Source organism: Boleophthalmus pectinirostris, unplaced genomic scaffold (assembly GCF_026225935.1).
Source record: "Boleophthalmus pectinirostris isolate CB_2022bp ecotype Guang Dong unplaced genomic scaffold, ASM2622593v1 HiC_scaffold_14, whole genome shotgun sequence".
Lineage (NCBI taxonomy): Eukaryota > Metazoa > Chordata > Actinopteri > Gobiiformes > Gobiidae > Boleophthalmus > Boleophthalmus pectinirostris.
The window spans coordinates 23,364,359-23,388,011 of NW_026571047.1; the positions used below are offsets into that span (position 1 = coordinate 23,364,359).

Genomic DNA, 23,653 nt, shown 5'->3' on the forward strand with positions numbered 1-23,653 from the left:
CCGTCTGACGTTTTAGCATTAGGATTCGTTCGCTTGATGATAGGCAGGTACTTTTTTTTATTTAACCAATCGCTGCTATTAGGTCGTGACGTATGTAATGCGCTGCTAACGGGGCTATTAAGCTTTTCCCAAATCCCGTAGGAAGAAGGACAATAACGTCTTTCCCCTTGATAAAATTCACAAAACAGTCTCTTTGTTCCGGCTTTAAATCCTCAATCTCAGGAATCGTTGCCATCACAGAATGTATGACTCTTCACTGATTGGCTGGTGCCCAGACTCGCACTTCTGGGGTTCTTGCAAACCGTCTAGTGTATTCCGATTCCTGACCTAGTCCTTGTAGAGAAACTAAATTGAGGGGAGGCACTAGGTGGCACCAGCCTGACGAACATGAATCATGATTAAATTTACAAAACTGTAATATGAACTTTTTGGCATATTGTTCTTCTGAAAACTTCTGTGATTTCTCACCTGACAACGAAGTCACAGTGGGCATCGGCCATAATCTGTTTCTCCGCTCGGATGTGCTCCTGCTGTCTCGTGTCGACGATGTGGCGTTTCTTCAGGATTTTCATGGCGAAGGTTTTGGCCTCTTCGTTTTTGAGCTGCACCTGAAAACAGACCAAAATTTACTGTTTAGTGACTACAATGACTATGGAGTTTGAATGATAAAGCTGCATTGCACAACTTTTCTGTTAAAGTGTCTGTCACTTGCTTGTCTCTGTGGAGATGTAATTGCTTTACATGGAATGTTCCATAGTATAGCATTACACTTTTCTATTTACATTGTTATTCCTCTAAAATACTTTCAAAAAACATATTCTGGCTCAGATTTGACTTGTAACTTGACCTGGTGGCGTTAACTGCTCGTTTCCATGGTGATAACTAAGTTTAACGCTACACTGTGGAACATACAAGCTGTGATTTTATATTTTATTATCCTTCTATTTAATTTTTACTTGTACATTTATATAATTACGTCTTATTTGACACTTGTCTCTTGCTACTTATTTAGAATTAATTATTACCATTTACATTTGCTCTTTGTTATTATATTTATTATGATGTGTGAGCTACTGTGTCCTAATAATTTCCCTTGTGGGTCTATAAAGTCTAAGTTTAAGTCTAAGTCTACGTCTACACCAAAGCAATAACATGTCCACAGAGCGACCTGATGACAGACAATCCACTTGAGATGTTACATAGTGTACCTTTAAAGGAATGGTAAATATTGGCTACGGTAAAGTTCGCTGATGCTCGCTGTGCTAACTGTTATGTTAGTCCTTTGGCCATGTGTTCGGAATAGCATGTACGTTCCCAAACACAGGTGTTGATCGGGGGCAGTAAAAGTCATCAGATAAACGCTTTCTAAAGGCCTCGTAAATAACACATCTGATCTAAACGTGCTGTAAACACTTTATTTATAGACACTTCACAACTTGAGACGCTGACACTGGACTCTTGTGTACGTTTTTGGGGCGTGTGAGGGGGAGGAGCAGTAAGAGGAACAGCAGGGGGATTCTATAATACTTTCTTTTATATTATCTTGTGGCTTTATTATTTGTGTAGTCCTTCAGTAGTCCAGGTAGGTTCCACAGTGGTCCATGGGCGTATACTAGTCTATGTGCTCTTACACAGCTCAAGATCATTCTAATGCTCTTCAGGAAAGGTTAAATTCTGTCCTATTAATGTGACTTTTTTAGCACTTCAAAAAAAAAATCCCTCAGTCGTCCAGGTAGAATACTTGCCAGCCTGGTGCCACCTAGTGCCTCCACTCAATTGAATTTCTCTCCAGTGGCAAGATCAGGAATCGGAATACACTAAAACCCCGGAAGTGCGAGTTCGGGCACCAGCCAATCAGCGAAGAGACATATATTCTGTGTTGTCAACGATTCCCAAGGTCAAGGATTTAAAGCCAGAACAAAGAGAATGTTTTGTGAATTTAATCAAGGGTAAAGACGTTATTGCCCTTCTTCTTAATATACCAGTTTGCCCCAGTTTGGCGTGTTACATGCGTCACGACCAAATAGCAGCGATTGGTTAAATAAAAAAAGCACAAACGAACAAGCGAATAAATTCTAATGTTGCGAGGTCAGACGGTTTCCATGAAGTGAAACCGGCTGATGAATCAGGCTAGTAGAATCCATGGAAAAGGAGAAATTGAATTTGACCCCAAGACCCCACACTCAGTAGACATGAATAGGCCGAGCTAACTAACAGAAACTGTAAACAAGTAGGTGTGTTAGTTTCAGAGTAATTTCATTGTAGTTAACTCCTTCCTGCAGGCAGATATAAAGAAGTATTCACCAGCATTCTGATCAGAACTGAAGAAGCAGCTAGGATGAATTGCGAAACATATTCGACCAAATAAACTTTTGTCCAGTTGACAAATTTAATTTCTCCTTTGCTTTTTTAGCACTGATATTTGTTAAGATGGGTATGAAGTTCTGATAGTAGTTTTAGTATTGGTTAGTATCTGATTTTCAAGACTTCTGACAACCCTAATCTCACGAATTGCAGAGCATATCGTTTATTTTATGTGTTTTCGTGACATTTATGAGTTCATAATCTCATGAGGATCCATTTTGGAGGCACTCGGTGTACAGTCAATTAGGAGGACGGAAGTTACAGAGCAACACTGAAGTTTGTGCAGAAACCAAAGACGAAGCGCCCAAACAAACCAAACAAAAAACTAAACAAACATGATAACGCCAACATAAGTACTTATTTTGTCAAGAAACAGACTATGTTGTTTATGAAAAAGGTGAAGAAGGTAAAAGCTTTGTACATTTGTGGACAGGGAGGATGACTTTGCTTTTCTCTCAACTGGATGAAACAAAAGTTAGATTTTTTTGTCTTGTTCCAATGTTGTGACATTTCGACCAATCAGATTCAAGTAGTCTTCATGATAATCTGCCTTTTTCAATGTCTTTCTGTGAGAGTCATCCCAGATTGATAATGTGCAGACCTCAGTTCAGAGTGACACACATTTCAGTCTGAGTCAGGCTGGTTTATATAATAGTTTTAAAATACTAGTGATTTAAAGTCCTTGAGCGGCCTACTGGAGCAAAAGTATCCTGTTCCCTTTGCACACTGCTGGTTATGTAGGAGCATGTCTGTGAGGTCGGAGGTCGGATCTTTCCTTAGAGGTGAAGTTGTTCTATGAGTCACTGGTTATAAATAACCCCAAGGCATGATGGGAGATCCTGAGCGGGGATTCCTTCCTGTTTTTGGGCAAACCCTTCGAGGGCTTCTCTGTTGGCCTTTAGTGAACCACCCAGTCCCTCCTCTGCAGCACGGACACCTGAGCTCTCACCAAGCCGCAATGCACCAAGAATCTGCTGTTGTTGTGCCCTTGAGCAAGACAATATTGTAGCTTCAGAAGGGGCACAGAAAACATGCCAGTTGAAGAATAAAACTGGGTTTGATTTGCAGCGTTGGGAGTAACGCGTTATAAAAGTAACGAATTACTGTAATGCGTTGATTTTTGCTGTAATGCAGTAATGTTCGGCATTACAGAGAAAAAAAAACAACTAATATTTTAGTTGGTATAAATGTCAGTGACAAGCGCTATAATGCTTTTTTAACCTGGATTGAAGTGGTGGGTTTTTTTGCTCGGGGTTCTCTCAGGGGCAATCCTAGATTCCAAGTTCTAGTCCAAGATTAGTTCTGGTTTGGTCCTGGTTCAGACCTGGTTTAGACCTGGTTTAAATCTGGCTTAGATCTGGTTTAGACCTGGTTTAGACCTGGTTTAGATCTGGCTAGGTCTGGTTTAGACCTGGTTTAGTCCTGGTTTAGTCTTGGTTTAGACCTGGCTTAGTTCTGGTTCAGTTCTGGTTTAGACCTGGTTCAGCTCTGGTTTAGTCCTGGTTTAGTTCTGGTTCAGTCCTGGTTCAGTCCTCCAGGTTCAGTCCTCCTGGTTTAGTCCTGGTTTAGACCTGGTTTAGACCTGGTTTAGTCCTGGTTTAGTGCTGGTTTAGTGCTGGTTTAGTCCATATACGGCGCAACAGTTCAGCATCTTCACAGTTATTTCGTTGAGAGCAACTTAAAGTGCTGCAATAGTCGTGTAATATTTTACATTTAAACACAGTAATATTGTAATGTAACAACTTACTTTGAAATTACAGTAACAAGTCATAAATGACACATTACAGTTTTAAAGTAACTTGTCCAACAGTTTTGATTTGGCAACACCCAGGAAGATTTGCTAAAAAATACTTGTATGCCCATCAAAATGAAAGGTCCTATATTACACAAAATTGATTCTTGTGAGCTTCAAGAATGCTGGAGTTGTGTTCTAGTGAAACAAAACACAAATCTAGGTATGTTTTTGATGAGGAAACAAAATCAGAAAATTGCGTAATGAAAAGTAGCTGCATGCTCATCAGAATTAAGGTTACCAACTACTTGTAATGATCTCTATGTAAAATTAGAAGAGGGATTTGGGCATTAGTCCAGTTGGCCCAGGAATGTCTCTATGGAAAAGCATGTCCTGGTCACTGAAGGTCCCTCTAGACCAGGGTCACAGGATCAGAGCGGGTATAAAGTTCCAGAACTGATACTTCACTGGAAACGTTACTCCAAATAGACTCGAGACACGCACACCACAGCACAGGACGTCCAACTCAGTACATTTAGATATAGAAATGGGGTTATAAGATCAAGTCGACATGATTTTATTACCTCTGTCGTAATGTGTACTGAGAAAGTAGGCTACTGGAGGTTATTACTGCTACTACTACTACTACTACAACTACTACAACTGCTGCTGCTACTGCCTCTACTACTACTACTACAATTCCCGTTGCTGCTACTTCTACTGCTACTACTACTGCTGCTACTGCTGCTACTACTACTACTTCTATTTCTATTACTACTTCTACTTCTACTACTACTGCTACTGCTACTACTACTACTACTACTGCAACTACAACTGCTGCTGTTACTACTACTAATATTCTTCGAGGTCGACTCCTGTTTTAAATTATATAATAAGATTACTTAATGTTATTAATAATTTAAAACAGGAGCCGACTAGTACATGATTTTATTAACAGTGTCGTAATATGTTCTCAGAAAGTATGCTACTGGAGGTTACTACTACTGCTACTGCAACTACTACTGCTGTTGCTACTACAACTACTACTACAACTGCTATTACTTCTACTACTATTACTACTAACACTACTAATACTAATGTATACGTGCATGATTTTATTACCAGAATTGTAATATGTACTCAGGAAGAAGGCTACTGGAGGTTACTACAATTACTACTACAACTGCTGCTGTTACTACTACTACTACTACTACCTCTTCAAGGCCAACTACTGTTTTAAGTAGGACTACAAGATAAAATGCACATCATTTTATTACCATGAGTAATATGTACTCAGAAAGAAGGCCACTGGAGGTTACCAGAGGTGGGACCAAGTCGTTATTTAGCAAGTCTCAAGTTTCAAGTCTTTGACCTCAAGTCCAAGTCAAGTCAAAGACAGGCAAGTCCAAGTTGAGTCTCGAGTCACTGGCCCATAAGTCCAAGCCAAGTCCAAGTCGTCTGCTTTGAGCTTCAAGTCATTTCAAGTCTTTAAACCAAAGCACCAAATATAGCACAGATTTTTGCAATTAATATGAATCTTAAGCTAAACTGAACTTTAAAAAGTCATGGCATATTTTATTTATATATGAGTATTTATAGATAGATAGATTTATAGACTTGTAGAAAGGCAAATTTTTCCTTTTTAAATCTCTTGACAATGTCTTAATGCAAATCATTACAGTCAGAATAGAAAGTCTTCTCAAGTCACAGGGCTCAAGTCCAAGTCAAGTCCCAAGTCACTGACCTTCAAGTCCAAGTCAAGTTGCAAGTCTTAGTCTATTTGATCAAGTCTCAAGTCCTAAAAATAGTGACTCAAGACTGACTTGAGTCCAAGTCACGACTTGCAAGTCTCCACCTCTGGTTACTACTCTACAACTGTTACAACTGTTACTATTACTTCTTCACGGGTGATTACTTTATTAAATAGGACTATAAGTAAGGAAATGTTTTTATTACCAAAGATTAAACATGTACACTTTAATATGTATCTAGTATGTACTCTAAAACTACTAGAGGATACTTCACCAACTACTACTACAACTTACACTTGTAATGCACTTTCAAAGGGTCACTGACAGTTACTACTAGACCAACTACTGTTTTAAATCGGACTATAAACTTGTCACAGTTTATTTATAGGATGCTAGGAAAGTGTGTTGAAATGAATGTTTCACAGTATGGTATTAAACTCTTCTATCGTCATGGAGACTAAACCAGACCTGTGGAGAAACAACCCCGCTCACAGTCAGAATGCCTGTTTTTCAAGGTATTTCTGAGTTATAAAACCACCAGTAATTTTTTTCTCCATAATCTAATAGGCCTCAAATACTTAAATTATACTTAAACATATATACTTATACTTTTCTGAAACTGTACATGTGAAGTTCATCCGTTACGCTGCTTTATTGTGAAAATATTTGAAACCAGTATGTCCGATTGGAAAAGTTCTTGTATGAATTGACAAAATGTACGATGGCCTACTCATTTATGTTACAGCTAAATAGGCCTGATGGTTTTTCTTTTGACAACATAATAAGCAAGATATTATAAAAGTATACTGATTGTAGGGTAAATAAGCGATTTAGCTGTTTAATGTCATACTACGGAACATTCCAGGCAGAACAATGACATATCCATAGACATATGCAGGTGACAGACTCCCACCCAAAAAAGTTAGACATCATGCTTTAAAATGTGAGTGTGGTGACAGGCCTACAGAGTAATCATAATTCTTAAAAAAAAAAAATTAAAATGTGTACTATATTTTACCAGTTCAACTCTTCCAAATCCTCCGACTCCCAAAGTGTCAATGATGTTAAAGTCCGTGAGCTTCAGGCTGGAGAAGAAGGCGTTTTCTGCTTCATATCTACAAAAAAACCAAGGACAGAATTAATACTTGCTGATACATCCACTATGAAGCCATTTGTAAAACTGTTTTCCTCAATAAAATGCTCAGAGAATGGTCCCTGAAAGTATTCTGAAAGCAAAACGTGGCAATAATGGCACCACTTTCAGAGGCTATTGTGAAAACTTAAAAAAAACAAAACATGTATACCGACTGAGAATATGGTGAACTTTGTGCTACTTTTTAGGATAAGAAATAAGGATAGGCCAAGCAATTGCAGAGATATTGACAGATTTAAGCCATGTTATAATGTTGTTACCTCTTCCAAAACAGACCTGGAGTTGTGTTTTGTTTCATTCACACATGTTTGAGAAATTTTTATTATTACTCTGTCCACATCTACATCCAGACAACAAAAAGGACAGAATTAATACTTATATACATTCACTATGATACGAGAGATGTGTAAAACTGTCAAAGAAATGTTACGAGAATGGCCCTTGGAATTGTAATATTACAATTTCAAACTTGATTTTGATTCTACAGAAAAGGTTCAATACTAATACTACATATATTATATTCCACAATTATTAAACAAAAACACTCTTTTTGACAACAGAGTGGAATCTTCAACATAAAATACTGTATTTTCCTCACTATAGGGCGCTCTGGATTATAAGGCGCACTGTCACTGAATGGTCTATTTTCGAACTTTTTTCACAAATAAACCACACCGGACTTTAAACAAAACACAACAGTTGGATGGGTCAGTGGGACTTTGTTTGGCGCGTTCACTGTGACTCTGAGCTTTGTTCAGTTGTGGCGTGTAGGGAGGGTGCTGTCGGCGTGTTCGCAGTGACTCAGATGTTCAGTTGTGTCTAGAAGTGGCACATTGCACTCGCTTTTTCAGTTCGTTCCTCCATTCCGTTGCTCGTCGGCGTGGAGTGATGAGTGCGGCTGTGGGTGTTTTTCGCTGTGCAGTCGCTGTCTGCTCTGTGTGTGTTTGCGTGTGCTGCGGGTGGTGCAGCTTTGTAGTTTACTGAAGTCGTGCTGGGACACCCGATTTGATTCGTGTATAGGGCGCTCTGGATTGTGGGGGCCGCAGTCATTTTTTGATGGGGTTGAAAGTTTTTGAGTGCACCCTATAGTGCAGAAAATACGGTAATAGTAGTTTCTAGCTAGCATGACCATTCTAAATTATTAAATGGTCCATATTACATTATTTTCTGGTCTGTTATGTTGTTTCTTCATCACAAACATACCTGGAGCTGTGTTTTGTTTTTGTTTTTTTCATTCACACATGAGTAATCCGTTATTATTAGTCTGTTTACATCTCTAAAGCTCAAAATGCCCTGTTCATCCTTGTGATGTCACTGTCAAGTTAGCAGCTAGAGATGGGCAGTTGGATCATTTCAGCCCTGGAACTGCAAATCTTTTACTGAACAAAAGTTTAAAGGTAGCTTTTAACTTGAAAACTACCACTCCATGACATCACAAGGTGGACCAGAGTCAATTTTGCCCAATATAGGACCTTTAATTGTTAATACATTCATCTTGTGATGTTAAAAAACATGAGTCAAATCCACTGAACTCCAAAATGGGATGGATTACCAGATTTTCACTGCAAAAAATAGTTCATTTCTAAAAAAACGATATCGTGTAACGATATATCCAAGTCTCACAATACAAAATCGTCATGGTATGAACCTCACAGTACGATATTTATTGAGATATCTTGGGAAAGATCATGATATGGTGGGGAGGCTCACAATTAGGGATGTAACAATATCCAAATCTCTCTGTAAGATATTTTCACGATGAACATCTCACGGTACGATATTTTTTGTGATATTGTTAATATGTTAATATTGTTAATACAAAACTGTTAATATGTTACTTTTTGCTCTTAAAATGCCTTGACAAGACTTAATCCAAAGAACTAAGACTTAAAAGTGCTTAGAACTGTTATTACTTTTCATAGTCTACACTGAAATGGAGCAAAGGATCATGGTCTATGTAGTTCTGTCTGTCTTTTTTGCTGCACCATAACTCTTAATTTAAACAAAGAGACTTAAAATTCGATATATTGTGATGGTCCACGATATTATTGTGAGAACTTTGACGATACGATATCACGATGTTTCAGATATTGTTACATCCCTAAAAAGTGCACTTCCTGTATTACCAGATGACATCACAAGGTGGAACAGACCATTTTGAGCTTTGGAGATGTAGACAGACTAATAATAAAGGATTACTCAAACACGTGTTAATGAAACAAAACACAACTCTGGGTATGTTTTGAGGAGGTAACAACATTATAACACATCTTAAAACTCACAAGGGTCAGTTTTGGCGTAATAATATTGGATCTTAAAAGGACCAAACCTGCAGCACTTGACGACGTGGAAAAAGGGGAACTTCTTGGAGGTGTGGATGGAGTAGGACACGATGGGGAGCGGGTGAGGGAGGCTGCTTTGGCGGTCCCTCTGTCTCCTCACAGCTTGGATTGGGAATAACTCTCTCATTACTGCAGATTATACGGCCAATCCAAAAGAACCAAAAATGCCAACTTTCAGTCCAAAAAACTATTCAATAATATATGTGGAATATGTGTTCAAAAGCGCTTCAGTTCATTAAAGAGTCTTTTAAAGTCAGATCAAAGTTTTAAGTCAAATCCACCAAAAATAATTGCTCTTCAAATCTTTTCTTTGCGGTATGACAGCAATGCAGAACAAAACAGTATTGAGAAAATGCTCAGTTTTTAAATTCTTCAATATTTGAGATGAGTTGTCTTCAAATCTTCCAGAGAAAACATTTCAAATATAGCAATTTTCTCTTATTTCAGTTTTAAAGAACATAGAAATTAAAACCAAAAGCTGAGATTTTATAATGAAAATGTTACTTATCTTAAAATTTCGCACTAGTTTATGAGGTAATTTCTAAAGGGAAAAAAATTAAAAAAGCAAAAGTGCTAATTTAATCTAGGAATGTATGAAAATTTTGCAGGAACTTGGAAAAAAATATGAAAAGAATCTACTGTTTTAACTGCACTTTTTTGGTCTCTTCTTGATCCAGTGCAAAAAAAATAAAATTAAATAAAATTAAAATCTGGAGAAAATTAGGAAAATGTCAAACACAGCGTTTGCAACAAAGCTGTTTCAAAAGAAGAGGTGATTTTCCAGTTTACATGATGAAATTTCGAGCTATCAGGCCAATGGTCATTACGGCGATGGTTACACAAAGTAAGACCCAAATTTGCCAGATCCTCCAGCTGTGTGAGCATCAAGTTTGAAATAAAGTCCAAGATATTTTCTTTTAAAAATCAAAATTAAATTCTTTCAGGAGCGGTTTAAGAAGAGATGTAAGCTTAAGAGATATCCAAAAGATGCGACTCGGTTTTGGTTATGTCCTCTGCGTGCGTACAGACGGGGTAATGGGGTAATGCCACACTGAGCAGGGGCAGAGTAGGTGGACGGTGGGGGGTATTTTTAGGCGTTGGAAACATTGCTGATAGGTTAACCCAGTAAAAGGCGGTTCTGACACCTAAGATCTGCCCCCTCCGCTTGGATCTGAGAATCTGATCAATGTTTATCACTGTTTTAGTCACACAGGGAGGGACGATGGGTGATTTAGCTGTTTTTCAGTTGTAGTAGTAATAGTAGTTGTAGTAGTAGTAGTAAGTAAGTAAGTAAGTTTTTATTTATATAGCTCTTTTCACAGACATTTGTCACAATGACGCTTTACAGAGCAATATTCAGTTGTTCCATACCTGGTGGTGGTAAGCTTCTATTGTAGCCGCAGCTGTCCTGAGTCAGACTGACTAAATCGCAGCTGCCATGCCAATCAGCACCATCGCCCCCTCCGACCACCACCATCACACACACACCACTTTCATACTAGACAATGCGCATGATGTCACGCCCCTGCCTGTCCTGAGTCTTCTGGGTGTGGACGTGGGCGGAGTCTGCTGGGAGCACCTGCTTTCCATCTCCAATCAAGCCTGCTACAAAGGCCCAGCTCTCCTGCCAGACTCTGCTAGATTGTTTCGTCTACCTGATGGTGATCTACCAGTCGGTTCAGTTTGTGTTTCTACGTCGCTTCCTGTTACTTACCTGCATTTTTGTATTTCCTAGTCCCCGCTGTGGAAGACTCCGGCATTCCAGCTCCTGGCTCCTCGCTCCTCCACTGCCTATCCTGCCTCAATAAACCTTTGTTTCCTTTTTGCATTTTTGCCCTCGTTCTGAGTCTGTTTTTGGGGTCCACTCCAGTGGTACACAACACATGAAGTGTCTTGCCGAAGGACACAATGACATGACAATGAGTTTTTGTGACTGGCGCCCCACTGTGGCACCTGCTGTTTCCAGTGGTCTCCCATCCAAGTATTAACCAGGCCCAGACCTGTTCAGCTTCTGAGATCTGACGGGATCAGGCTTTGACAAACTGGTATGTCTTATAGTAGTGGTAGTGGTGTTAATGGTAGTAGTAGTTGTAGTAGCAGTAGTTGTTGTAGTGGAGGTAGTAGTAGTGGTAATAGTAGTAGTATGGTAGCAGTAGTAGTAGTAGTTGTTGTTGTAGTGGAGGTAGCAGTAGAGGTAATAGTGTTAATGGTAGTAGTATTAGTATTAGTAGTAGTTGTTGTAGTGGAGGTAGAAGTAATGTTAATAGTAGCAGTAGTAGAAGAGTAGTAGTAGTAGTAGTAGTAGTAGTAGTAGTAGAAATAGTAGTTGTTGTTGTAGTGGAGGTAGTAGTGTTAATAGTGTTAATGGTAGTAGTAGTAGTATTAGTAGTAGTAGTAGTTGTTGTTGTTGTAGTAGAGGTAGTAGTAGTGTTAATAGTAGTAGTAGTAGTAGTAGTATTAGTAGTAGTAGTAGTTGTTGTAGTGGAGGTAGTAGTAGCGTTAATAGTAGTAGTATGGTAGTACTAGTTGCAGTAGTAGTAGTTGTAGTGGAGGTAGTAGTAGTGTTAATAGTAGTAGTATGGTAGTACTAGTTGCAGTAGTAGTAGTTGTTGTAGTGGAGGTAGTAGTAGTGTTAATAGTAGTAGTAGTAGTAGTATTAGTAGTAGTAGTAGTAGTTGTTGTAGTGGAGGTAGTAGTAGCGTTAATAGTAGTTGTATGGTAGTACTAGTTGCAGTAGTAGTAGTTGTTGTAGTGGAGGTAGTAGTAGTGTTAAGCTGCGTTCAGACCAGCGCGTCAAGGCGTCCCATTTCCATGCACGTGTATCCATGACATACTCCATGTATGACACTTAACTTATCTATGTTGCGTCAGAAGTTGAAAAAGCTGAACTTTTTGCATCGCATCAATGAATGATCATCATAAACGTGACGTAGCGACGTCATTATCTGGAAGAAGGAGAAGAAAGAGAAAGAGCTGGGAGGCACAAACACCATAACAAGAAATCTACACCGTGTCATTAGTGGAGTATAAATACATAAACGCCGCAACTGCTGAGCTGATCACCTCCACTGATTGGTTTAATGTAATAAATACACTAAAGGTACTTTGTCTACTAGAGAAAAAAGGCCCTCAGAGACCGCAGCGACGCCCTGGACGTGCATCAAGTATTGTTGTCCAAGATGCACGTCAGGGTCTGAACTAGAGACGCCCAGCTCGTTTTTTGACGCCACGGTCTGAACGCAGCTTTAGTGGTAGTAGTGGTAGTAGTAGTTGTAATGGTAGTAGCAGTAGTAGTAGTAGTGTTAGTGGTAGTAGTGGTAGTAGAATCATTTGGATAAGTCAATTTTGCGTAATATAGGAAAAGTTTAAAGTAGCCTATGTATTTTCCAGTACATAATTTTGTATAAATTTCAAAATAAAAGTTTTTTTGTATCGACCGTTTCCCTTGTGCACTGCCTTATGCTGTGTTAGACTGTATGGAGGCATATCACATGATGTTGTGGTGACACATACAGTAGGTTTTAACATTGCATCAGATTATATTTAGGTTTGTGTCGTGGGTGATGTATGTGCACGTGTATACAGTGACCAGTTCAGTAATGACACCTCTTATGGTAAACAGGCAGTGGACCTGTCTCCTAGCATGGCTATATGTACGTACACGGGCAATTGATATGAAAAGAATATTATTTAAAGGTCCTATATTATGCAAAATTGACTCTTGGGAGCTTTATGTCTATTTACATCTTAAAAGCTTAAAATGCTAAAAGTTAACAGCTACTTTTAACCTTTAGTTAAGTAGACTTTGGCAATTCCACAGCTGAAACCATCCAAATGACTTTAGCGAAGGAGTATGGAGTTTAAAAACACAGTGGAGCACTTCCTGTATTATTATGTGGCATCAAAACGTGGGACAGAGTAAGAAGAGCTCTGCCTAAATATGCAGCATTTCTGTTTTACACATGTGAATGAAACAAAACACAACTCCAGGTATGTTTTTGATGAGGAAACAACATTATAACAGATCAGAAAATAACATAATATGGCCCCTTTAAAGGTGCATTATGTAACTTTTTCATCGCTCTGCCTCGAATTAAAGCTCAAAAAAATAAAATCTCAAGCTCATTTATAGCTCAGAAATACATAGAAAAACATGCAATCTGACTGTGAATGAGGTTGTACTTTTTAAATACAAAAAGTCTTGATCTATTGGTATCTAATTTTACTTATGAATTGAAACTCAAATCATGATAATTTCTTAATTCACATAATCTTAACTAGGAAAGAAGTTGGAGATATGATACATACTTCGACACATAGGCCACAATACAATACATATGCCGATACAGTGCATGTTCAATACGATGTGATATATTTCAAATCTATTCAATATGGTTCAATAAAAAATAAAGGCTAAATCATGGATGTGATATTAAAAGTCTTTCTTAAACCATTTCCTGTGCAATGTTAATATAAAAAACGCCCATTTTAATCATCAAAACAGTGAAAATGTCAAATATGTTGCATAAACAAGTTTCCTTCCTCTGAACAAGCAAAAAAACTGTAGTACTGTAACAAAATAATTTAGTAAAATATACCGAAAAATACTCTTGGTGATGTATCGATACAGCAACCCACGATATCGATACTGTATCATCACATTAAATGAAACGAAATATCGATATTTTTGCACACCCCTACTCAATACATAGGCCACGATACGATACACTTTTTGATACAATAAGCTTTCGATTCAATACATTTTGATACAATCTATTTCACATCAATTTGGTACGGTTTAGTGGAAAAAAGGTGACAAGGTTTGTGAAATGTGAATGTGAAAAACTAGCCAGGCTGGCGCAACCTAGTGCCTCCGCTCAGTTCCATTTCTCTCCAGCGATTAGGTCAGGAATCAGAATACACTAGACGATTTGCGAGAACCCCTGAAGTACGAGTCCGGGCTCCAGCCAAACAGCGAAGAGCCATACATTCTATGTTGGCAACGATTCCCGAGATCGAGGATTTAAAGCCGGAACAAAAAGAATGTTTGGTGAATTTTATCAAGGGGAAAGACGTTATTGCCCTTCTTCCTACAGGATTTGGGAAAAGATTAATATACTAGTTAGATCCGTTAGCGGCACATTACATACTGTCACGACCACATAGCAGCGATCGGTTAAATACAAAAAGTACCCGCCTACCGTCGAGCAAACAATGGTGCGAACGATGAACGCTACGAGGTCAGATGGTTTCCACGAAGTGAAACCATCTGATGAATCAGGCTAGTGAAAAACATTAATTTTAATCAAAACAATAAAAACGTCAACACAACTGTAGCTCTTACATAAATTAATTTACTAAAAATATACCTAAAAATAATGATGATATATCGATACAGCAGCCCATGATATCGATATTGTATCAGTACATTAAACAATACAATATTTTGATATTTTTGCACACCCCTAATCTTCACTTGACTAGATTTTAGTTTTTGCAGTGGTTGGAGAAACACAGGTCAAGACAAAAAATATATAAACCCAGAAATCCACACTCAGCATAGTTAAAGGTTGCGGTACATGTAGTTAGCATCTGTTTTTGTTTCTGTACAGTTAATCTATTCTAATATAATGATGCTATTCTCGGGGTGATTAAGAGCGGTTCAGTCCTGACATGAGATACTGTTTCAAATACTTGTGGTCCCCATTTCATTTCAATCCAATGCCTCAAATACACATGTAAATAACCCTGGTATATTTGGACACGTGCATCAACTCGAGCGCAGTCAGCTGAACTATTAAAGATCCTTACACAAAACTGACTCTTGTAATATTTAAGCCATGTTATAATGTTGTTATCTCATCAAAAACATCAAAACACAACTCTAGAGTATGTTTGTGATGCGGAAACTACTACTACTACTACTACTACTACTACTGCTACTACTACTACTGCTACTACTACAACTACTGTTGCTATTACTACTACTGCCACTACTATTACCACTGCTACTACTACTTACTACTATTACTACTACTACAACCACTACTACTATTTCTACTACTACTACTACTACTACTACTACTACTACCAATACTGCACTACTACTACTACTGCAATTATTAATGCTACTACTATTCAAATCAAATCAAATCAAACTTTATTTATAAAGCACTTTTCATACAAAATGCAACACAAAGTGCTTTACAGTGATTAAAAACAGTCCCGCATTTCCAACCACCCAACCACCCACCCACCAACCCAACCCCCGCACCCCCAACCCCACATAGTCAAACAACCCAAACACACACTCACATAAACACAAACATGCACACACACACACACACACACACACACTCACACTCACACGCTAAAATACATAACCGGACACAATAAAATGTGAAATGTGAGGCTGAATACAGGCGAACCAGTTGAGAAAGCACCATCAGAGGAGCCGTCTGCACCGGGAGCAGAGAGACGTCCACCACCACCAGGAACCACCACAGGAGCCAGGGGAGAGATGAAGCCCAGGCACCTGAGGCCCAAGCACCATCCCTCCACCAGGAGCCACATTACTGCTATTACTACTACTACTTACTATTACTGCTACTACTGCTACTACTACTACTACTACTACTACTACTACTACTACTACTACTACCAATACTACAACCAATACTACTACTACTACTACTGTTGCTTTTACTACTATTACCACTACTACTACCACTACTGCTACTACTACTGCTACTACTACTACTACTACTACTACTACTACTACTACTACTACTACTACTACTACTACTACTATTACTGCTGCTGTTACTACTACTGCCCCTACTATTACCACTACCACTACTACTACTACTACTAGTACTACTACTACTACTACTACTACTACTACTACTACTAATACTACTACTACTACTAATACTGCTATTACTACTACTGCCACTACTATTACCACTACTGCTACTACTACTACTACATACTACTATTACTACTGCTACTATACTAGAGTACTAGACATTCTAGTGTATGTTTGTGATGAGGAAACATTAAAACATAACTCAGAAAACTGTGAAATATTGGCCCTTAAATATGAGCAGAGCATGTGTGAATAGGTCGCATTAAATTTCAACGGGGTTTTTCCATGATGGTGTTTTCCAAATTGGCACAGAGACCTCATGAAACTGCTCATATAAAAGATATTTAGAGTGACTGGAGTTGGACAGTGTCTCTGGGGATTTCCTTCAGATGATATGTGTAATAGAGTTATAAAAAGTATGGAAAAACAGACACTAATTGATGTGAAAACTAGTATCAAAACTAGATACTCATTTGAACAAGGATTGATACTAAAACGTCACGTGAATCAGACAGAAATGAAGCTTTCCTGAATAGTTTTAGAATGATCTTGAGTTGTATCAGAACAAATATAAGAGCAAAGAGACTAGTATACGCCCACGGACCACTGCAGGATTAACAGATTTAAGATCGAATGGTAAAATAACAGCAAGTTCTATGATTTAATGTTGAAAATCACATTCTATTGTCTAAATCAGGGGTGTGAAACTCAAATTCAGAGATGGTCAAAATTAAAAACTGGGACTAAGTTGTGGGTCAAACTAAATATTTATAGAAAAATTTCAACAACATCTGCATGTTTTCTCTTCTTTCGAGATATGTTAAAGCTTTTCTTACTTCTCAAAATAAATATTTAAAAAGAGTTTTGCTTAAACACTGAATCCAGAACAAGCCTAATATTAAATAAAAACAACATTTTAAATAAATAATGTCTGTATAGTCTATCTGTAGCCGGTGAGCAGCTCTAATACATATTTGATATGATCTTGTGGGCCAAATATAATTATATCGCAGGACAAATTTGGCCCCCGGGCCTGAGTTTGACAAGTGTGGTCTAAATAAAGAGTGTTTTTATTATCATCGTGGTATCATATATCAAGTGTATTTCTTAATAATGAAGTCAAGTTTGAAATTTTACTGCTACTACTATTACAGCTACTACTACTACTATCATTATAGCTACCATGACTACCACTACTTCTACTCCTACTACTACCAATACTACTACTGCTACTGCTGTTACTACTACTACTCCTACCACCACTACTGCTACTACCACTACTACTGCTGCTTTTACTACTGTTATAACTACTACTCCTACTACTTCTAATGCTATTACTACTGCTACTACTACTATTACTACTAATACTAGTACTAATCCTACTAATGCTACTACTACTGCTACTACTCTATTACTACTACTACTACCACTACTACTACTTCTACTACTATGACTACTACTACTATTACAACAACTCTTACTATTACTAATGCTATTACTACTACTACTTCTACTACTATGACTACTACTACTATTACAACAACTCTTACAATTACTAATGCTATTACTACTGCTACTACCACTACTACGACTACTACCACTATTGCTATTACTACTACTAAAATTACAACTACCGCTACTACCACTACTACTGCTATTACTACTATTCCCACTACTACTAATACTACTACTACTACTACTTCTACCACTATTGCTACTAACACTACTACTTCTACTACAACTACTGCCATTACTACTACTCCTACTACTCCTACTACTAATGCTACTACTACTACTACTACTACAACAAACTACTACTAGTACACACATCCACTTAGTTCTGTTGGTGATTTTAAGCAGTATGTTTGGCCCTTGGATGTGAATGGACTTGTTTGTTTTGACAGATGGAAATGTAATAATAGTTTCCCCTTTAAGAGTGTCATGAGTGCAGAGCAGAGGCGTGCGCTCCTCTGTCCTTTGCACTCGTATTACAAACTGATCTTACGTAACGAAGAGTTCGAATCTGCTGTAAACACGCCGTGAAACCAGCCGCCATGATGGGGACCAGCTCTAAAGCAACAACGTTAAATGTCAATAGACTTATATGCTGGAAATACCAACAGTAAATTGACTGTTTTTAACTTTTAGCCATGTTCTAATGTTGTTACTTCCTCAAAAAACATACCTGAAGTTGTGTTTTGTTTCATTCACAAGTTTGAGTAACTCTTTATTATTCGTCTAATTATTTCACAGCAACCTTTTACCTTTTGTTGAGTAGAGATTGGCCAATTCCAAGGCTGAAATTATCCAAATGATTCTAGCTCCAGGTATATTTTTGAAGAGGAAACAACATTATAACATAGATCAAAAGATAACCCATAGCAATAAATACCCATAACATTAATTCATAATTACTGTATTTTTCACACTATAAGTTGCACTTTTTTCATGTTTTGGATGGTCCTACGACTTATATATGAAAATTTTCACACTGACAGCCGAGAGAGGGCGTTCTAGACTCCTATTACTCCCTGTACCACTGTCACTTCACTCTACTGCGCATGTCTCTTGCAGAAGAAGTTGCTGCAATTAGTGAAATATAAATGGTAATCGAGCGAGAAACTTGTGAGGGACTAGCGGAAAGCGGGGATGGAGAACACAGCTTCACGGTAACTGGGAGGATGCACCATGCAATTTTCGTGGAAGTCAATGGGGATGGTTGGACAAAGCCTGGACTTCAGTGACAACAGAAACCATCCTGTTGGGATTCAGAAAGGCCGGAATAATTCTAAGTGGAACTGAAGTCGAGTCTGACGACACACAGAAGAGGAAGCGGCACTCTGTTTACCTCCGGAGGTCGGGGAGTTGCTCAGTAGTGACACCGAGGATGAAGAATTGAATGGATTTAGTGACTTGGAGTGAGATGGAGAGTTTGGTAAACTTGTTCTGTTGTTTATGTTATAGTTTAATTTGAAGAACTGTTCATATGTGACGTTAACAGTCTGTTGTTCTCTGTTCTATTGTTATTACTAGAACTTGACTTTCAAGATGAAATGTCGGTTCCTGGTCTCTGATTTTATAAAAAAAATTTCCCCCCACAAGTGCGACTTATAGTCCGGTGCAACTTATATATGCTTTTTCTCCTTCATTACACATATTTTGGCTGGTGTGACTTACATTCCAGAGCGATGTATAGTCTGAAAAATATGGTTATCATTAAAACTCATGTTTATCAGTTGGCCTTCCTTTAGTCAGTTTTATGTCACTTTTAGTCCTTATTTATTTTTATTCTATTTTATTAGTTTAATTAAGTAAATTGTTAACATCATTGTCTTTTTTTGCATGCTTTCTGTTTGCTATTTTTATGCTTTTTATATTGTTTTTGCTGCTTGTACAGCACTTTGTAAACTTTTGTTTTTAAAAGTGCTTTATAAATAAAGATGTATTATTATTATAACAGGTTGGAATAAAGATTTTGAATTGAACTAAATTACTTTATATCTAAACAATCAAAACACCCAATTTATATGATAATTATTGACATACTTAGCCTTCAGTTCAGCATCTTCATAGCCTTTATTGGAGACATCTTCAAGTCCACCAATCAGATGCTTGAATGAGCTGAAAGAGAAAAATGTTTGTAATGAACTGGAACAAGACACTTTACTATTCAAAATGTGGCAAATGAAGTTGCCAGAGTTAAATACATTTTATATCTACAGTCAAATTTAAAAGTGCATTGTGTAACTTCTCTGGTGGAGGTTCTGTCAAATGCTTTTCTCCATGGAGATGTTATTGTTTTGTCTGGAATGTGTCACAGTATGGCATTAAACCTTTCTATCTTCATGGAGACCAAACCAGACCAAGTTACAGGTCAGATCTGTTGAGAGGCAACCCCGCTCACAGTCAGACAGCATGTTTTTCTAGGGATTTTTGAGCAATAAAACCACCTATAAATTAATAAATGCAAGGTACAGCAGTTTAATGTCATACTGTGGAACATTCCGGCCAGAGCAATGACATCTCCAGAGAAACAAGCAGGTAATAGACCTCCGACCAAAAAGTTACATAGTGCAACTTTAAAGGAGCTTAGTGAGTTTACCAGAAATAGAAAAGAAAGAGTGTAACAAAAGCTGAATAAAGGTTGAGAAATAAAGAGTATAATATCTTCCATAATGCTTACTTTTTTGAATGGTATTTTGTGAAGCATAATTTGCTTGCAATAAAAACTTTGACCAATAGATGGCAACAAACATCCTTATATGGCACCACCGATGAGTCTGTAATCTGAGAAACTGTTAGACGAGTCAATGTTGTAGCACTAAAAATGTAGATTTTTTTGGATGTTGTCTTTGTACAAACTAAATAAGATAATACAAATAAGTAAATAAGATAAGATAAATGTCTTTCACAATACTGCACATGGATGAGCGATAAAACTGTGAATAAGAGGATAACATACAATCGCCATGACAACCAATTGTTTTGACCAAGTTGTGAAAAAAGGGTTAAAGGAAGAAAAAAATGTACACAGGCAAAAAGTTTGGTAACTATGGTCTTGTGTCCTTGAGCAAGACACTTCTGCTTTTGAAACATAGTACATGGCAGAACAGTACTTTTACTTTTACATTTATTCAATTACAGGTGTTTTTATTTCTCAAAAACTCATTGAATACATTGAAAAATTCTTTCAATGAGTGAGACCGCTCCACAGATCTGACTTGTAAGTTGCACTGAAGTTGGCATCAATAAAGCCATACTGTGGAACATTCCAGGCAAGGTAATAACTACGTAAAATAGAAAAGTAGAAAAGTTACATGCTTTTAGTCATTGTTACTTCATCAAAAACAGACCTGGAGTTGTTTTGTTTCATTCAGACATGTTTGAGTAACCCTTTATCATTCATCTGTCTACAATTCCAAAGCTAAAACACTCCGTTCCACCTTGTGATGTCACGAAGCGGTAGTTTTTAAGTTAACAGCTACATTTTACCTTTTGTTGTTTGTTTGTAGAGATTGGCAATTCCAGGGATGAAATTACCCAAATGATTCTAGTGAAGGTGTATAGAGTTTAAAAACACACTGTATTACTGTATTATCCTGTATTACCACATGACATCACAAGGTGGAACAGAGAATTTTCAGTATAAGAGAAGAACTCAGCCTAAATATGCAGGGTTTGTGGGTTAAACGTGTAAATGAAACAAAACACAACTCCAGGTCTGTTTCTGAAATTATAACACAGATCAGAAAATAGTGTAACAAAATGAAAAAAAAAGAAAAGAAATACCTTTAAAATTACACTTTGAGCTTGTAATAAATAGTAAAAGATGATGAAAGGAAATGATGATGGTGAAAATACTATTAGTTTAAGTATAGGGACTGAAAATGTTTATTTAAAAATGAGAGAGGAAAAAAAAAAGGGAATTTCAATTATAAATTTGTCAAAATATATCAATGTAAAGGGGGCTAGCAGTTTGTTTATGCTGCACTACCACATTACTTTTGTTTTAACCAAATTTATTTTGGTGTGTGTGGTCGAAGGGAAATGTTTTTTTGTGTGGGTGTTGTGGGTTTTGTTGGTGTTTTGTTTTTATGTTGATTATTTAATTTTGTTAAATGTTATATTCTGTGGTCCTTAATAAAATAAAAAAATACATAAAAATAAAATAAAATAATAATAATAATAATAATAATAATAATAATAATAATAATAATATAATAATAATAATAGTGTAACATGGGTCTTTCTTACTCTCTGTCGATGACCAGGCAGGTGACAGAGTCCACCGCGACCACGTTGGCTGTTCTGAGGTCTTCACTGTGAAAAAAAAACAAAAACAAAAAAACACAAAAATTAAATATAAGTGTCACCAACTGAACATGTCCCAGCACAGAGGAGGAAGAGGAAGAGGAGGAGGAGGAGGAGGAGGAGAGACAGCCATTCTGAATTTAGAAACTATATCCTTGAAACTGTCAACACAACTGTCTTATTATCCACAGAGGAGAAAGCCCAATGACAGAAAAAAAAAACTTTATTTCAGCTGGTAAATAGTGAACATCAGTGAGAATATTCAACCTTCATGTGTCAAAGGTGTCACTTTTTGATTTGTATTTTAGTGTTTTATTACATTTTATTTTGGTGTTTTGGTTAATTAAAGGTGCACTGCGTAACATTTTTAGTGGAGTGTCCGTCACCTGCTTGTCTCCATGGAGATGTTATTGCTTTGTCTAGAATGTTCCACAATAAAGATTAAACCTTTCTATCACGAGGGAGGCAAGCAGATTACAGCACCACGCTAGATTACAGGTCAGAATCTGGTATATGTAATTCGTTTTCTCAAAATAAAATAAAAGAAAATGAAAAAACAACTATTTTCTTCATTATTTGTCTCCAAAACCAAAATGAAAAAAACGGAAAATGGACGTTTCTTGTTTCCGTGACTTAAACTGAGATGCCGAACTTTTGCGCCACATACAGGCTGAACCAGGACTAAACCAGGACTGAGTGTCGGGATGGGCCCAGAGGTGTACCCGCGTAAACTGTCGGGTGATCAGAACTGAGACCAGGACCAGACCAGGACTGAGACTGGGACTGAGACTGGGACTGAGACTGGCACTCAGACTGGGACCAGACCGGGACTGAGACTGGGACTGAGACTGGGACCAGACTGGGACTGAGACCGGGACTGAGACCGGGACTGAGACTGGGCCCTGGTTCAGTCCTGGTTCAGTCCTGATTTAGTCCTGGTTCAGTCATGGTTTAGTCATTTTCCGTTTTTTTTTTTTTTTTCCATTTTGGGTTTGGAGACAAATAATGAAGAAAATAGTTGTTTTTTTCATTTTCTTATTTTTGGTTTTATTTTGAAAAATTAATGAACAAGTGATACAAGGATTATTCAGATCTGTGGAGAGTCACCCCTATTCACAGCAGTAGCAGAGCTTCCACCAGAAAAGTTGCGCAGTAACTTTTCCATGAACACATTAAAGTTTTTTCAACAATGACCGCCCACCAACTGGTTTCAGAAGTAAAATTTCCATATAGTTTTCCAATAAACAGTGAAAAAAAATTGACTCTTTAAACCTAAATTGTTTGATTGTTTTTCACGATTCTAGACAGGAGGAGAGAACAGACGTTGTTATTTACAGACAGATCTTCTCATGTGAGTGGCTGTGAGTAGGTCTTGAGTCACTCTACCCCAGGGCATCTGAGTGAATGAACACATTAAAGGCCTGTACCTGATTTTTCCCGTGTATTTGAGCAAAATCCGTCATGCCCCAGTGCAGATATATTATATAAGCAGCTCTTGAGGTCAAAATATGTCCACTGTGTACTATTTTTAGATTATTTTTACTTCTACATAGCAAATTGTTGTCTCATAATCAGGAGGTGCGTGTTAGCATGCTAGTTGTGGCTAGCTTTATCGTCACAGCAACACTCTGC

The 23,653-nt window shown here is 37.6% G+C and overlaps 1 protein-coding gene across 1 annotated transcript in view; it reads right to left on the bottom strand.

Moving 5' to 3' along the window:
* Positions 1-23,653, bottom strand: part of LOC110160424 (cGMP-dependent protein kinase 1-like) — a 168,688-nt gene that overhangs the window by 14,093 nt on the left and 130,942 nt on the right. Inside the window, 4 exon segments of the mRNA XM_020925065.2 lie at positions 469-608; positions 6,866-6,962; positions 19,757-19,831; positions 21,965-22,030. Of these exon segments, the coding sequence (XP_020780724.1) occupies positions 469-608; positions 6,866-6,962; positions 19,757-19,831; positions 21,965-22,030 (378 nt within the window).